A 14118-nucleotide genomic window follows, 5' to 3' on the forward strand; every position below is an offset into this window, starting at 1 on the left:
TCATAATCTCTCCTTAATAGCTTGCTTCTTTCTCTGCAGTGTATGTGCCTAAGTATGACTGGCACATTGGTGTGTGTGTGTGCGCGTGTGTGTGTGTGCGCGCACGCACATGCATGCACACGTGCCTTTTTCTAAAGGGCAAAAAGGAGCAATTGACCACTTCAAACAGTGCAACATTATCTTCATCCCTGTAGAAGAACTTGGAAGATACAGCTTTACCTGAAAATCTTGGATGGCTCTTCTTCAAGAAGCAACCAGGGCTACGGAGAATGATTTCTGGAGGGCAGGTCTCCCTCTGAATTACAAACTGGTGAACCTAGAAGGGAAACTTCCTGCTACAATAACACAGCAAGGCGATGTGATGAACACTTTTATTTACAAATATAATTAAAAGCTCTGACAGTTATCATGCTCTTCCTTGGAACCTGAAAAATGTTTTGTTTTGTTTTTTTTAAAGTGCATGCAAAAGAAGTAAAGCCTTTTTTTTTTCATCATTTTTTATTGTAAGAAAATACACAGTTTGAAAGTGTGAATAATGCAATATTTATGACCAAGTTATGGGACTCAGGGAGGGGAAGGGAAATAAAGAAAAAGATCCAGATGATCTGATTGAGAGACAGTGTTGAACTCCAAATACTGAATTGGAAAAGGAGGAAGGTGGGGAGGAATAGGAGGAGGAAGTAAAAAAATTTGATCAGAGAAACAGTTAAAATACAATATGAAAATAAGTAATACCTCTCCTTAAATTCCTTCTATACACAAAATACACGATTTGCCAAAGCCCAATTTGTGCTACTGGGATTCTGTGAGCTCCTTAAGTGTATTCACATCCTCTGCAACAGCAGAAAATGATTATGATACAATCAGAATATGCTGAAGACAAGTTAAACTCTTGCCAGCAGGTTCTTAAAAATCACAAGATCTCTTCACCCCGCCCACCCCCCCGTCCCCAAAAAAGTAATAATATGTCACCACTGATATGTACATCACAATTAGTTTCTGTAAAATGTATCAAATTTTCAATCTTTAATAAAACTTTGTATTTTTTTATTCCTGATGAATAAATACCAAAAAAATAAAATAAAATAAAATAATGCAGCAGCTAGTTAAGGTGTAAGGCTGCGGATATTGTGTCTCTCTCCCCATTGGCATTTATTATTATTATTATTATTATTATTATTATTATTTTTATTTTTTTGCTTTACTTTCACAGATTGGTGGTAATGAGTGATTGCTTAAAGCAATATATACCCACTTTTTTGTTGTTGTTGTTGGTTTATTGTTTTGTTAGAACTGTCTCCAAAGTTTTCACTGAAACATTTTGAATCACATCAATACTGTGACGTGTACTATGAATAGAAGAGATGGCCAGGTTTTGGCCAGCACTGAAAGTTGACACGGGGGGAGGAAGGGGCCCCTGATGGAGTAAGAATAAACAGGCACTAGTCCGACACGATGTCAGTAAGAGTAAGAGAGAGAGAGAGTGAGAGCAACGCCCGTTAAAATGGGGAATGTGGTTTTGCAGGGTCTGAATTTTTTTCTGTTTTCTTTTTTTTTCTTTTTTTTTCTTTTTTTTTTGTAAATGGCAAAAAAATTTAATCTCATCTATAGTCCTCCTTAGGAAAATCTAATGTAACCAAATTCCCAAATCCCATTCTGAGGCTCTCCATGTCAAAAGTTTCAATCTCTCGCTCTTGCCTTTCCAATAGGTACTTTATTCTCTCGCTGCGTTCCTTCTGAAGGGCAGCCAGCTCTTCTTCAATCTGAAAAAAGCACAAGCAAGGAGCCGCTCTTAGTGGCAGGGGTCTCCCTGCAGGCACTCACAAACACACACATCCACACACATGCACACGTGTGACGAACGCACACCCAGGAACTAAGCGTAAACTAGACTGGGGAAGGCTGGGAGAATCCTGGGATAAACGTCTTGTATCTAGTCCATTATATTCAAAATCTGCTCATAAGAGTAACAATGTTTGGGGCCCGCCTGGGGCGAGCCGGCGCTATCATTCTAGCAGACCAAGCAGCTTGGCTGATCCGGGTCAGTGTCCTGTCTCAGCAGGAGATGGCTCAGGAGAAGCTAAAAGACACTCAAGCACAATTAGACTGTGCTGCTTTCCCATAGAGAGCCAAATGCCCCCTGGGTCATTAGCAATTTAGTTCTAGAACAGGAGCTGTGAAAATAGTCTCTTACGTTGGTCTCAGGGAAGTATCAGAAGAAGGTACAGATAACTGGTTAAGCAAATAAATGCTTAACAGCTTTTAGATGCTTTATGAAATCTTTTCTACTTCCTATTCCTCAGCAATATTTACAGCAATGACTATTTCACTTCTGATAACATTTATTATGCGGGGCAATATCAGCTTCTCTTCCTTTTAATTTCTTTTAAAGAGCCCTGCTGGTGATTTCTTTTGGTTTAGAAATAGCTGGAAATAAAAAAACAAATCCGCATCTGGCTTCCTCGTACCATTCAGCAGCCATGCTATCCGCTCATTGTGCCTTTCACATGTGTCCTATCAACTACCGGGTGACCCATGTTGTTCTCCTGGCTGTGAAGGCACAGGGTTTCCTAGCAGGGTAATAGAAAGAGCTTACTTAGGCTGTGGGGTCAGACTTAGGCGGGTAACTTCAGCATTTGGAGCCTTAGTATCCTGCCTGTGGGATGGAGATCAGGCCTACCTCTCAGGGGTCCTAGGAGTGTAACAGCAGATAATGAGTGAACAGCGCCCGGTTTAGGTGCAGGGGCCGGGCTCCGCGAAGGGCAGCTCCCTGGGCCAGGGCCCGTCCTCCGCGCAGCTGTGCGCGACCCAGAGTAGTGCTTTCGTACCTTCTGCTCAAGATGTGCCCTGCGCAGAGACACCCTCTGCTCCAGCTTCTGGAGCTCTCGCTCGTGCTGTGCCTCTGTCTGCATCTTGATCTTGCTCTGGTAGGCGTTGAGCAGCTCCATCTCCTGCTGTAGCTGTAGCCTCAAGGCCTGGCACTCAGCTTCTTGCGCCTCATCGAGCCGCAACTGTGGGGCACAAAAGACACACGCTGTAATTCATCCCTGGCTCACAGTGCCTGCTGCCTGCCGGAAGATGCCTCCTTGTGTGGAGTGGAACAGACCCCCTCAGAACACCAGAGGCCCCGGGTACATTCAGAGTTAGAAATCAGAAATAGTGCGTTCTGCCCCATGGGCTACAAAGTTCTACAAACACATTCCTAAAGCATTCTTTCTTAAGAAAACAAACACATTCTTTTCTTAAGAAAAACTGGTTTTCCTAAAACCACAGTAGCAGGAGTCAGGAGGGCTACGTGCCCCAGTGATGAAGCCGGTGGGTTTTGGATGTAGACTCCTGAGCTTGAGGTCTAGCTCCACGATTCGCTCGGGTGTGTTACCTTGAGAAGTTACCTCTCCGGGTCCCGTTTTGTTCCTCTCAAGAAAATATCAGTAATAGTTCCTACTGTCTAAGATTGGTATGAACATTAAATGAAGGAATTCACACGACATCCTAGGCATGGTTCTAGATGCATACCAAGCGCTTAGTAAATAGTAGCTGTTATCATCATTTTGGTTTTGACTAACCATTTTCATACTTACGTATCTTTAACTCTCAAACCACCATACATTGACATATCCTTAGCTCTAAAAAAGGAGTCAAATCTCCATTACACTTGGGGCCTATCCCACAGTTACACTTATGATCCTAGCAAGTGATGGTGGTCCCTACTGCTGGCCATACAAGTTGTCCTGCTGGCCAGCCAATCTAAAACTCTTCCCCGCAGAAGATAGCCAAGGTTCAAAATCTCTTCCCCACAGAAGATAGCCATGATGATCTCAAGGAGCACATTTGGGGTTGAAACGGCAAAGCCCAGATTATAAAGTAGGCCAATAGAGTGCCCCTTGCTCCCTCTAGCTCCTGAACTTTGTATTATTATACCACGCTACTGATCCTGTATGGGGAATGGGCCAAGTCAGCCAGCACAAATGCCAACCTTTCAATGAGCATAACTGAAGGTTTGGGGCTATTAGTGGGACTATGTTTTGAGATTGATGATCTTCCTGTCTTAGGCTTGGTTTTGTCTAAATCTATCAGGCCCTCAGTTTAGCTGGGAAGTTAAGAGATTAGAATCCTTGAATTATGTAGTTCTGCCAACACTGAATTTATCCACATGTTTCTACACAGACCACTTCGCCAAGACACTTATTCTCCATTTTACACTCCCTTCCCTAATTGGTGCAATTTTTGACAATTAGCAATATATTTCAATATCTTAAGAAACTTTTGGTATGTTGTTAGAATAGTTTTAGGAAGTTATCTGCACAGTGTCTTCTTTAGTACTTTAGAGAAGTATATCACATGAACATAAAATAAACAACAATCATATCTCCATGGTATTTTCTAGTAATTAATCCTACCCAGCTTTCACTAAAATCCGCTGAAGAGGAAACCTCTTTTCTTATTTTCCCAAATGAAGGGAGAAGAGACACAAGATACGACAGTCTGCAGCAGGAGCAGCCTTACAGATAAATGCCAAAGCGTTTACTGGCTCCCAATAAAATGTATCAATTCCCTCTCAATATGGGAGTTTCCTCACCAATAAAGGGAATGAAAGTCTGTTCTTTTCTACTTGTTTCTGTTAATTGTTATGAGCCCTGGCCCAGTGGGTGAGAGGTTCGTCCTATGGGCAGTTTAGACCATTGGAACGCCTCCATCTTCTCTTCTTTCTGGCGTTCTATTATTAATGCCCGTAACTATGTTATTCCGTACCAGCTCTGCTCTGTAAAAGTGCCAGCCTAGAAATCAGAGAGGATATTCCAGTTTCTGCTGTTCATCATCCCAAAGTTGCACATATCAAACTCATTAAAATGTTTTAATGAATTGCAGGTAAATACCATGTCTGTTTCCTGAAGTGGATTAATGTGAATGAAAGGAGGTGATGGCAGCTTCATAACGTAATATGGCCAGGCTTACGAACTCCTCCCGAAATGGGGTCAAATCCCAGCTTCATCACTACTCAGCTAACTACCACTGTGTGAGCCCCAAAGCCAGGAGCTGGCACATTATAGCCCAAGGGCCAAATCTGACTTGCTGCCTATTTTTGTCAATAAGGTTTATTGGAACACAGACATGCTCATTCATTTATGTACCATCCAGGACTGCTTTTGCACTACAAGAGCAGAGTTGAGTAGTTGTGACAGCGACCCTGTGGTTCACAAAGACTAAAATATTTATTACCTGCCCCTCTACAGAAACAGTTTGCCAACTCTTGCCCTAAGCAAGTGGCTTTACTTCAATAAACCTCAGTTTCCTTGCGGGTAAATTGGGGTTGAAACAGTAACTACTTCAAAAGTGAAAGGGGTTTCACAACAATGAAATAACACTTAAAAATATCCAAAATAGTGGCTGGCACATGGTAAGGAGTCAGTAAAGGATAGCAGCATTTATCATGCCTCCTTGTATCTCCTCCCTGCCTCAGAAGAAAGGGCATTTCCTTCCTTTTATTCAAGGGCAACCGTGACCCTATATTCTTGGAGCCCATTCTGTCCATCTTCGATAACAATCATTCATCAAGCACTTGGTGTATGCCAACCAGGAATTGTTGCAGATGCTAATAACACAAAGATGAACAAGACGAAAATCCTACCGGCCTTTATGTCCCTAGCGATTCTCTCTCCCCTCCCCTCCCCCTGAACCTCTCCCTGTACTTTCTCATCCTGCTCCTTACTTCTATGGCAAGGGGTCTTTATCTTACCTGATTCCCAGCAGCATTTAATACCATGGATTGCCTTTTCCTTCTGGAAATCTCTCTCTTGTCTTCTGAGATACCACAGCTTCTTGGTTTTTCCCTCCCTCCTCTCCTTTCCAGCTACTCCCTCCCTTCCAGCCATTATACATGGGCTCACGTCTTCCTCTAACCTCTCTTCCTAAGGAATCTCGTCTATTCCCAAGGCTGCTATTACCATCTATATGCGGATGACTCCCACCTCTACACCTCTATTTCAGACTTCTCTCCTGAGGCCCAGACTAGCTTATCTGGTCTGCTAGAGACATCTTCACCTGGATGGTGCCCAGGCCCTCAAGCTCAGCATGACTAATATTAGCTAATGATCATTCCCTTCCCTCTTCCCCAAGCTGCTCAACTTCCCTCTTTACCACAGAGATAAGTGGCACCACCATCTACTGTTTTGTTCAAACTAGAGACTGGGAGTCATCCTTAATCTACTTCATTCTCTGTGTCCACTCTGTTACTAAATGCTTTCACTTCCACCTCCTGCTTCTCTCTCAAATTTCATCACTTTCTCCATCCCATCCCCCCTTCCGGTCTAGCCACCACTTGCTCCTGCCCAGGTAAAAGCAGCAACTATATATACACCATCCCCTGAGATCCATCTGACCATCTTCCAGGCCATTCTCTGCCTGTCACTGGACTGATTGTTTAAAAATGCAAATCTGATGGCAGTCTCCCTTCCCTCCCCCCACCACTTAATGCTATTCTATGGCCTCCCATTGCTTTTAGGATAAAGAACAAAATCCTTAAGAAAACTTACAGGCCCCTGTGTGATCTGGCCCCTATTTACCCCTCCAGTCTTACTCTCATTTGGTCTTTGACTCGTTCTCTATATTCCAAACATAATGGACTCTGAGCTCTTCAGAAGCTCCTATCTTTACAAATACAGTTCCTTTTGCCTAGATGTGCTCCCTACACCTCAGTTTAAATACTCATTGTATCTGTGAGGCCTTTTCTGACTCTCCAGACGAGCCTATGCTCCTGATTACATTGTTGGCACATTGCACTTACTCTGCCGTTACACAGAGAGGACTCTTTCGACCTGCTTCCTCACTCCTCCATAAATTCCAAGAAGACATGATTGATGACTGTCTTACTGCAGTACCCCAGGATGCCTAGGGCACGGTAGGGCACTCAATAAACACTTACTGGACGGATGGACGGATGGACGGATGAATGAATGAATACATTCTTACCCTCAACCTCACGTTTAAGCCTTTCCCAAATAACAGAAGTCCTCTTTCAACTGTCTCTTCCTCTAGCTACAGTTCTTTCTCCTGTCCTTCACTGATGAGCAGCTGGGAAAAGTAATCTCATTCGTTATAAAGTTTCTATCTCACTTTATAATCACGTTCTTCAACGCACGACAATGTCTTTCACTCCCACCCCTCCACTGATTGTCTGTGACACTCACTGGACAAATCCACTGCTAGGTCTGGCTGGTCTCTCTGCCACATTTGTAATGATCAGCTAGAAGCTTCTGTTCTGGTGTCTATGACATGCTCTCTCCAGTTCCCCTCCCACAATGACAGTTCACCTTCTTTGGTCTGCTTCTACTCTGCTCTCAAATGGTGGTGTCCACAACTCTTCCCTTGGTCCTCTTCCTAATAAAAATCTCCTGTCGCTAGAAGGACAGGGTATTCCCAACAGCTGCAACTTCCCCGTCTAACATAACACGGATGCCTAGTTATTTGTTTTGCCTACTAACACTCTCTTGAACTATAGATTTCTATCTCTGTACCTCTCTACCTGGATACCCATCTAGCTCAGATAACACGTCCACAACTTGGTCAATTATCTGCCCAGCATCCAAACTCACCCTTCCTTCTATTTTTCTATCTTGCTAAAATCATGACCCATTCCACTGTTATTAAACCTACCTCCCAAATTAGTCACTGAGCTCCATCTATTCTAACTTCTAAATGTTTCTCAAATCCTTCTGCCTCCTCACCATCTCCAGGAGCATATTCTCAGTTCAGGCTTTCAATAGTTTTGTTCCTGGGTTATAATGGTTTCCTAACCGTCTCTTTATACCTACAGTTGCCACATTATTGCCAGTATGTTTCTAGACCATAAATCTGATCCTGTCACTTTCCTTCTTAAAATAGCCTTCAGCAGCTCTCCACTGTTAATAGAATGATGTCTGAACTCCTTACTTTTGAGGGTCTGATCCCCAACTATTCACCTGCTTCCCTTTATACTCCTGCCATAACAACGACTCATTGTTCTTCAAACGTGCTGTTCTCTTTGAGGCTTTGCATCTTTGCATTTACTGTTTCCTCTGCTGGGAATAACTTTTTCCTTTTCCGCCTGTTTGACAAATGATTACTCTTTAAGACTCATCTCATTGGGAAAACTTCACTGAATCACAGGCAAGCTCCCATCCTTGGGTTACCAAGACCTTTATGACCTCTCCAGTTTGGGCTCCCACCATCCTCCTTGAACTTTGTATTCAAACCGAAGTTCTTTCAGTCCCCAAATGCACACTTTCCATCTTTTGGGTCTTTGCCCACGTAGGCCCCTTTCCATGGTGCCTGTTTCCTTCAGTACTTTCCTTCAAGCTCCTTGGCTCTTGCTGGGAAGGTTTCCCTAGACCAGATTAGCTGTTCTTACTCATCCTCCCATAGCTCCCCATACCTCCCACTGCAAAGCACTTATTATGCTTTTTTATTATCGCTTAATTATCTGACTTTTTGACTAACAAATAGTGTGAAGACAAGAACCAACTGTTGTTTCTCTAGCTTATGACTCTCTCTGAGCCCAGCAGAGTGCTGAACACAGATGCTTAGTAAAAGTGTATTGAATGAATGTGTCTGTGTGAGTGTGTCTTACTCATTCGTGTGTGACAATAGTTGCACAATCTTTGATGAGTGAAAAAATGATATTATGTGCAGTATCTATCCCATCTTGCCCTCAAAGTCCCTGTGTGCCACGGGTCTGATTTAGCATGTTATTCCTTGAGCTCTGTCTTACAAGACACACTCCAGCAAGTATCCACATTGGCTTGGCTTTATTCAGCGTCGTCACTTCCTCGGTTCTTTGGGCAGAAAAAACGCCAATATCCTAAATTTGTGCAAGAATCATCTTGGGAACAAAAGGCTGGATCTTGAATTTTCTCGATTCCCAAAGCTCTTGAAGGTGTGGCACCAAACCTAACCACTTACCGCTTGAGAAGCCATCATTTCATTTATACTCTGTTCATACTGCTCTGCCAAAATGGCAAGTTTTCGTGTCTGCTCATCTTTCAGTGTCTTTAAGATTGTTTTGTGCTCATTCTTTGGAGTAACTTCCAACTGGTGATTCTTGAGTGCTTTATACTGTTTGGTCTGTACTTTGCAAGTGTCCTGAAACTGTTTTTTGATTTGCATTTCCATGGCCTGTGCAGACAAAAACGCAAATACATTAGTAAATACAGAAAACTTCCATTGTAACAATACAATACAGGTGCTGGGACCCGTTGTCTTTTGGTGCAGGGACCCACATTGCTAGTCAGTAATGATGAAAATAATACGTATGACACAGATAAGAGTTAACTACCAGTACTTTCGGTCTTATATTAAATACATAGAAGTAATTTTGAATTTACAGACGGATTTAAAAAAATGAACCACTACAAGGAGATCACAACTCTAAGCAGATTGTAGAACTACTGAACTAAACTACAAAGCTTAGTTTGTTGAAAGCCTGCTCATTATTTTAATGGCTTCCAAGTCAAAATCTTCGGTGTCTTCTATTGTTTGTTGTTTTCTCCCCCTATGATTTTTGGTCATCTCCCCCCACCCAACCCAACGCATTTCCAGGTGAGAAAGGGGGTGGCAATGTACAAGCTGGCTGTCACTGCTCTGCATTTCCTTGACAAATCAACAAAGAACATCTGGATAATACCTCACATCATAATCCAATGCCACTGGATTTCAGCCTAAGTGTAAAGGGAAAAGTGATTTTAGATTTCTTCCCCCATGAAGAAGTTAGACTTTCACGTGGCAATATCAAATATGCATTTTGGCAAGGAGGAGGTAGGCCATGTTACTTGAGTCCCGAAGGTGTTCATCAGGTTGCCTCATGGTCACATGTGCATATCACAAACACTTGGAGTTGTGATGACAGAGATCACTAATTAGGTTAGGATTTGGCAGATTAGGCAGGAGCATGGCCACTGTGAGGCTGGCCTTGTATCTCTGTCAACACTGACAGCGACCCCCTTGACATACAGCAATGGCTTAGTCCACAGGGCCTGTGAATCAGCAGTCAGCTAAAATTATCTGCAGGCAGCGAGGCCCAAAGGAATTCCAAATCTCTAGTGCAGGGTCTGGCACATGTAGATTCACTCTTCACTCCCATGCAGATGTCACTACTCAATCATACTCTTTCCTACCAAGCTTGGATGTAGCTTTAGTCTTTCTCAATATAGAAGCACTCAATGTAGCTACTACGAATAATCCAGCATGACAGATGAAATCTCTCTGCCATACACCTGCTAGGTAACTTCCTCATCTCCTGGGATTAGAACCACGGGCTGCTGTTTGTCCGCAATTTACCATTTTAAAGAGGGCAGGACATGAAGGGGTCAGAGAAACTGCAGGCCATTATACAAAGAAAAATGGAGAGATCATCCAGTACAATGGTTTCCAAAGCAGCATCTCCTCAGGCGTGTTATATACGGCCTCTGTGCTTCACTTCTGGAGATTCTGATTCCGTGGGTGTGGGGCCCAGAAATTCGTAATTTTGAGGAGTTGCCCAGGCACATCTGACAGTCCTCCAGGCGCAGGGACTACGTAATCCAGCACAACTGTATCCTGGAGCACAAATAGGGAACCACTTCCGTTTCCTCTTACCTTTAAGTTTTTTGGCTGTTGCCGAAGTTCCATGACATGCTTTCTGTGCAGTTCCCTTTCTCGCCTCTTATTGTACTCCAGCTGGTTTTCCAGTTCAGTCTGGTGCTGTAGACGGATCAGGTCCATGCGTAGCTTCTGTAACGTGTGCAGCTGCCTGTACTCCAGCTCTCGCGTAGACTCGTCATGTCGGATTAGCATGGCATGTTCCATCTCCTTCTGGGTCCTCTTTTTATTTAGTTCCTGCATTCAGGAGCAAAAGATACATGGCGAGAGGTGACTGGAGGTGAATTAGAAGGAATGCACCACTAAGTGAGAGATGGCGAGGAATGGCACTACTAACGGTCTCTTAATTAAGCCCATTAGCGCTCTGCAGCACAACTCAGTGAGATTAGATTAACTGTCCCTGGAGGTTTAGGTTCTGTTTGTGGGTCCATCACTTTACAAGATGGGCAACTTCACAGCCATCACAACTACACCAGCTGTAAAGTGGGATTAATTCCACCTGACCCCTTCTTATCTCCTAGAGCTGCCATGAACCTTCCTCAGGTGAGGTCTCCTGGAGAGATCTAAGTACATTTTTCTTCAGTTACGCCACTGGTTCTCAATATGGGCTGCCCATTAAAATCATGTGAAGAACTTTTGCAAGCTTAAGATGCCTCAATCCTACAACCTGAAGTCCTGATAACTGTCTGGGGTGGGACCCTGACATCACTATATTTAAGAGTTCTCTAGGTGAATCTAACGTGTAGTCAGACTTGAAAATCACAGACTTAAACTGGCAATGTATGCAATATTCTTAGTTTTCTTGGAAAAAAAAACAACCTCGTTTTTGCATGTATTAGAAGTAGGCCAATGATCTGTTTTTTAAAATCTCAGAGTAGGGGCACCTGGGTGACTCAGGTAGTTAAACATCCAACTTCGACTCAGGTCATGATCTCACGGCTAGTGAGTTCGAGTCCCACGTTGGGCTCTGTGCTGAGTGTGGAGCCTGCTTTGAATTCTGTGTCTCCCTCTCTCTCTGCCCCTTCCTTGCTCATGCTCTGCCTCTGTCTCTCAAAAATAAGTAAACATTAAAAAAAAAAAAAAAGATCTCAGAGTAAGGGCAGGCTGGGAAAAAACAGATGAGATCTCTCGTCTTCCATTTTTTCCATTAGTCTGTTTAATGATTTCTGGATCAAATCATTCTGTTCTTTCCAGTTCTACTCATGTCTGTTTGTCTTCCTTTTCTTTTACTTTTTGTCCTGCCTTGTACGTTTGTTTTTCTGTCTTTAAGGGGGGAAAGAAAGAAAACTAGAAAAAAAAAAAAAGAGAGAGAGGCAGTCGGGTGATATCTTGTCACTCACCAGTTCAAGAATATTTCCTAAATGGCACCATATCCAAGATCTGAACCCTGTGCTCTGGGTACTTAAAAATGTTTACTAAGCCATGATTCTGTCCTCAACTTGCTAACACTCTAGTAGGGAACTGTACTACACAGTTGTTGAAGTGCTATATGCTCAACTCACAGCCAAGTGAATCAATCCGTTTTCTCTCCTGGGAATTTGGAATTGGGATGCAGAGACAGTTAACCTCTAAGTGTGGCTGGAACCGAGGGGCATATAAAAACTACATATGTGGTAGCCACCCACTGCTATGTGGGCTGAGGGTTAGAGAAGGCTGGACTTCAGAACATAAAGAATGAAAGAGAAGACAGACATGCAGGGAATATAATGATGCCCATATTCCTAACTGGTAAGCTGTCCTGTACACCAGCTGTATTATTGCTATTGGGTTTTACAAAATATTTCTATATTTCTGTAATGAATTCCCTGGTTTTGGCTTAAACGAGCTCAAATAAATTTTACTAACATACAGACAAAAGAACCTTAATTAACACAAGGAAGTAGGTTTTATGTATAAATTAAAAAAAAAGAGAAAGAACAATGTTGAAAGTGGTAAGTGCTATAAAAGAGGCAAACTTTATGCTGTAAGATTTCTGCAGAGGTTGGTATTACTATTAGTTAAGAAGGTCAAGGAAAGAAGAAGGCTTGTGAGTTGGACTTTCAGTTAGAACAAGAGTGCCTCTCTTCTCTGATGGCATCCACTATGGGAGAAAATGCAAGTCATTTATTTTCACACAATATCATTTGTATATTGGTGTTGGTGAGAATATCTTGCATACTTGGGCCTTGTATGCATTTGAAGAGAAGTCCTTTAAACAGCACAGCATCTATTACTGGAGCAAAGTCACTAATCATTCATTTGTTTATTCAGCAAATATTTGTTGCACACGTCCTATGTGTCAGGCACTGCTGTAGGCACTAGGGATAGAGCCATGAACAAGTACATCCCCTCAGGGAGCATGTTTGCTAGTGGGGAAATATCTAAAGTATAAATGCAATTTGTATTTCTTTTAAGGGAAAAAGATAATCTCCTAGAGCATCGCTCCCCATTCCCTCCTGCATTTTGCTTTCCCTTGTTTTATTTTTCCTCTTCCTGGACCATCAAACGGTCTTCTTTTAAAAATCAATAACTGGCCCCTAGGTGGCACCAAAGGATGGCGAGGCCTCAGAGACTAAAGCTATTCTAGGCCAGTGACCAAGAGAAAAGCCAAGGAAAGCCCTTTCAATTGGTAGAGGTCCTGTTCCTAGATTACTATTTCATTTTTAACCTTTGAGTACCAGGTCTCCCAATACTGGACATTTATTTCATTACATGTTTTCCTACACTGAGAAGTCCAAACTGAGTCTGGGCTGCCCAGAACCCCAAAACATATGGGGGGGGACAAAATACAAGACAAAGCAAACAACACTTTCAGAAGAAATCAAACGGTTTCCTTTATGTCTAACGGGATGTTTCAGGATGCTAGCCACAGGATATCTGCATCCGAAATGCCAGGGCTACAGGTAACTGGTTTTAATAACATGCCACCCAGCTAATTCTGATGTATTGTAAAGTTTGAGAATCGACAGAAAAATATTCAGGGTGTGTGAGTCAGTCATTATGTATGATGTTGGGCACGTCTTTTAATATATGTTTTAGTTTCCTCAGGTGTAAAGTGAGGATAACAGTACCTACACCATGAACTGTGATTCTTTATGAAGAAATGAAAGATCATAAGAACATGCTTTGGAACATATTAACGTATCATTATTATTTTTCTGTATTCAGAAGTGAAAATTTGCATATAATATCTCAAATCTAGTGTTTATAAATGATTTAAAAAGTGAGAGAAACACGATAATGAAATGGTTTTCCTGTCAACAATTTTAAGTTATTCCCTTTACCTTTAATTCATACATCTGGGTTGCTGAGACATAAGTTGATAAGCTGCCATTATTATTATTATTATTATTTTGACTTTTTATGAGCCTATTGCTGTGCCTACGTAAAAACGTGTAATGTGCTTTCAGTTTTTAAAGGTGATTTCTTGCATCTCATTCCATGCCACTGCAACCCTATGAGGTGTTAAGATTGCAAGGACTTACCCCTTTTACATATGACAGTAAAACATTTGGGAATTGAGAGACT

At 42.4% G+C, this 14118-nt stretch overlaps 1 protein-coding gene across 3 annotated transcripts in view; it reads right to left on the minus strand.

Annotated features, from left to right (window-relative positions):
* Window positions 1-479: 479 nt before the first annotated feature.
* TAOK3 (TAO kinase 3) overlaps window positions 480-14118 on the minus strand; it is a 177846-nt gene continuing 164207 nt past the window's right edge. For all 3 annotated transcript variants that reach the window (XM_027043820.2, XM_027043822.2, XM_027043821.2), the window contains exons 18-21: window positions 10609-10848; window positions 8938-9150; window positions 2829-3011; window positions 480-1763 (exon numbers count right to left, since the gene is read on the minus strand). In XM_027043820.2, the coding sequence (XP_026899621.1) occupies window positions 1602-1763; window positions 2829-3011; window positions 8938-9150; window positions 10609-10848 (798 nt within the window). In that variant the 3' untranslated portion in view covers window positions 480-1601. The remainder of the gene's footprint in view (window positions 1764-2828; window positions 3012-8937; window positions 9151-10608; window positions 10849-14118) is intronic.

Source organism: Acinonyx jubatus, chromosome D3, assembly GCF_027475565.1.
Source record: "Acinonyx jubatus isolate Ajub_Pintada_27869175 chromosome D3, VMU_Ajub_asm_v1.0, whole genome shotgun sequence".
Classification (NCBI taxonomy): domain Eukaryota; kingdom Metazoa; phylum Chordata; class Mammalia; order Carnivora; family Felidae; genus Acinonyx; species Acinonyx jubatus.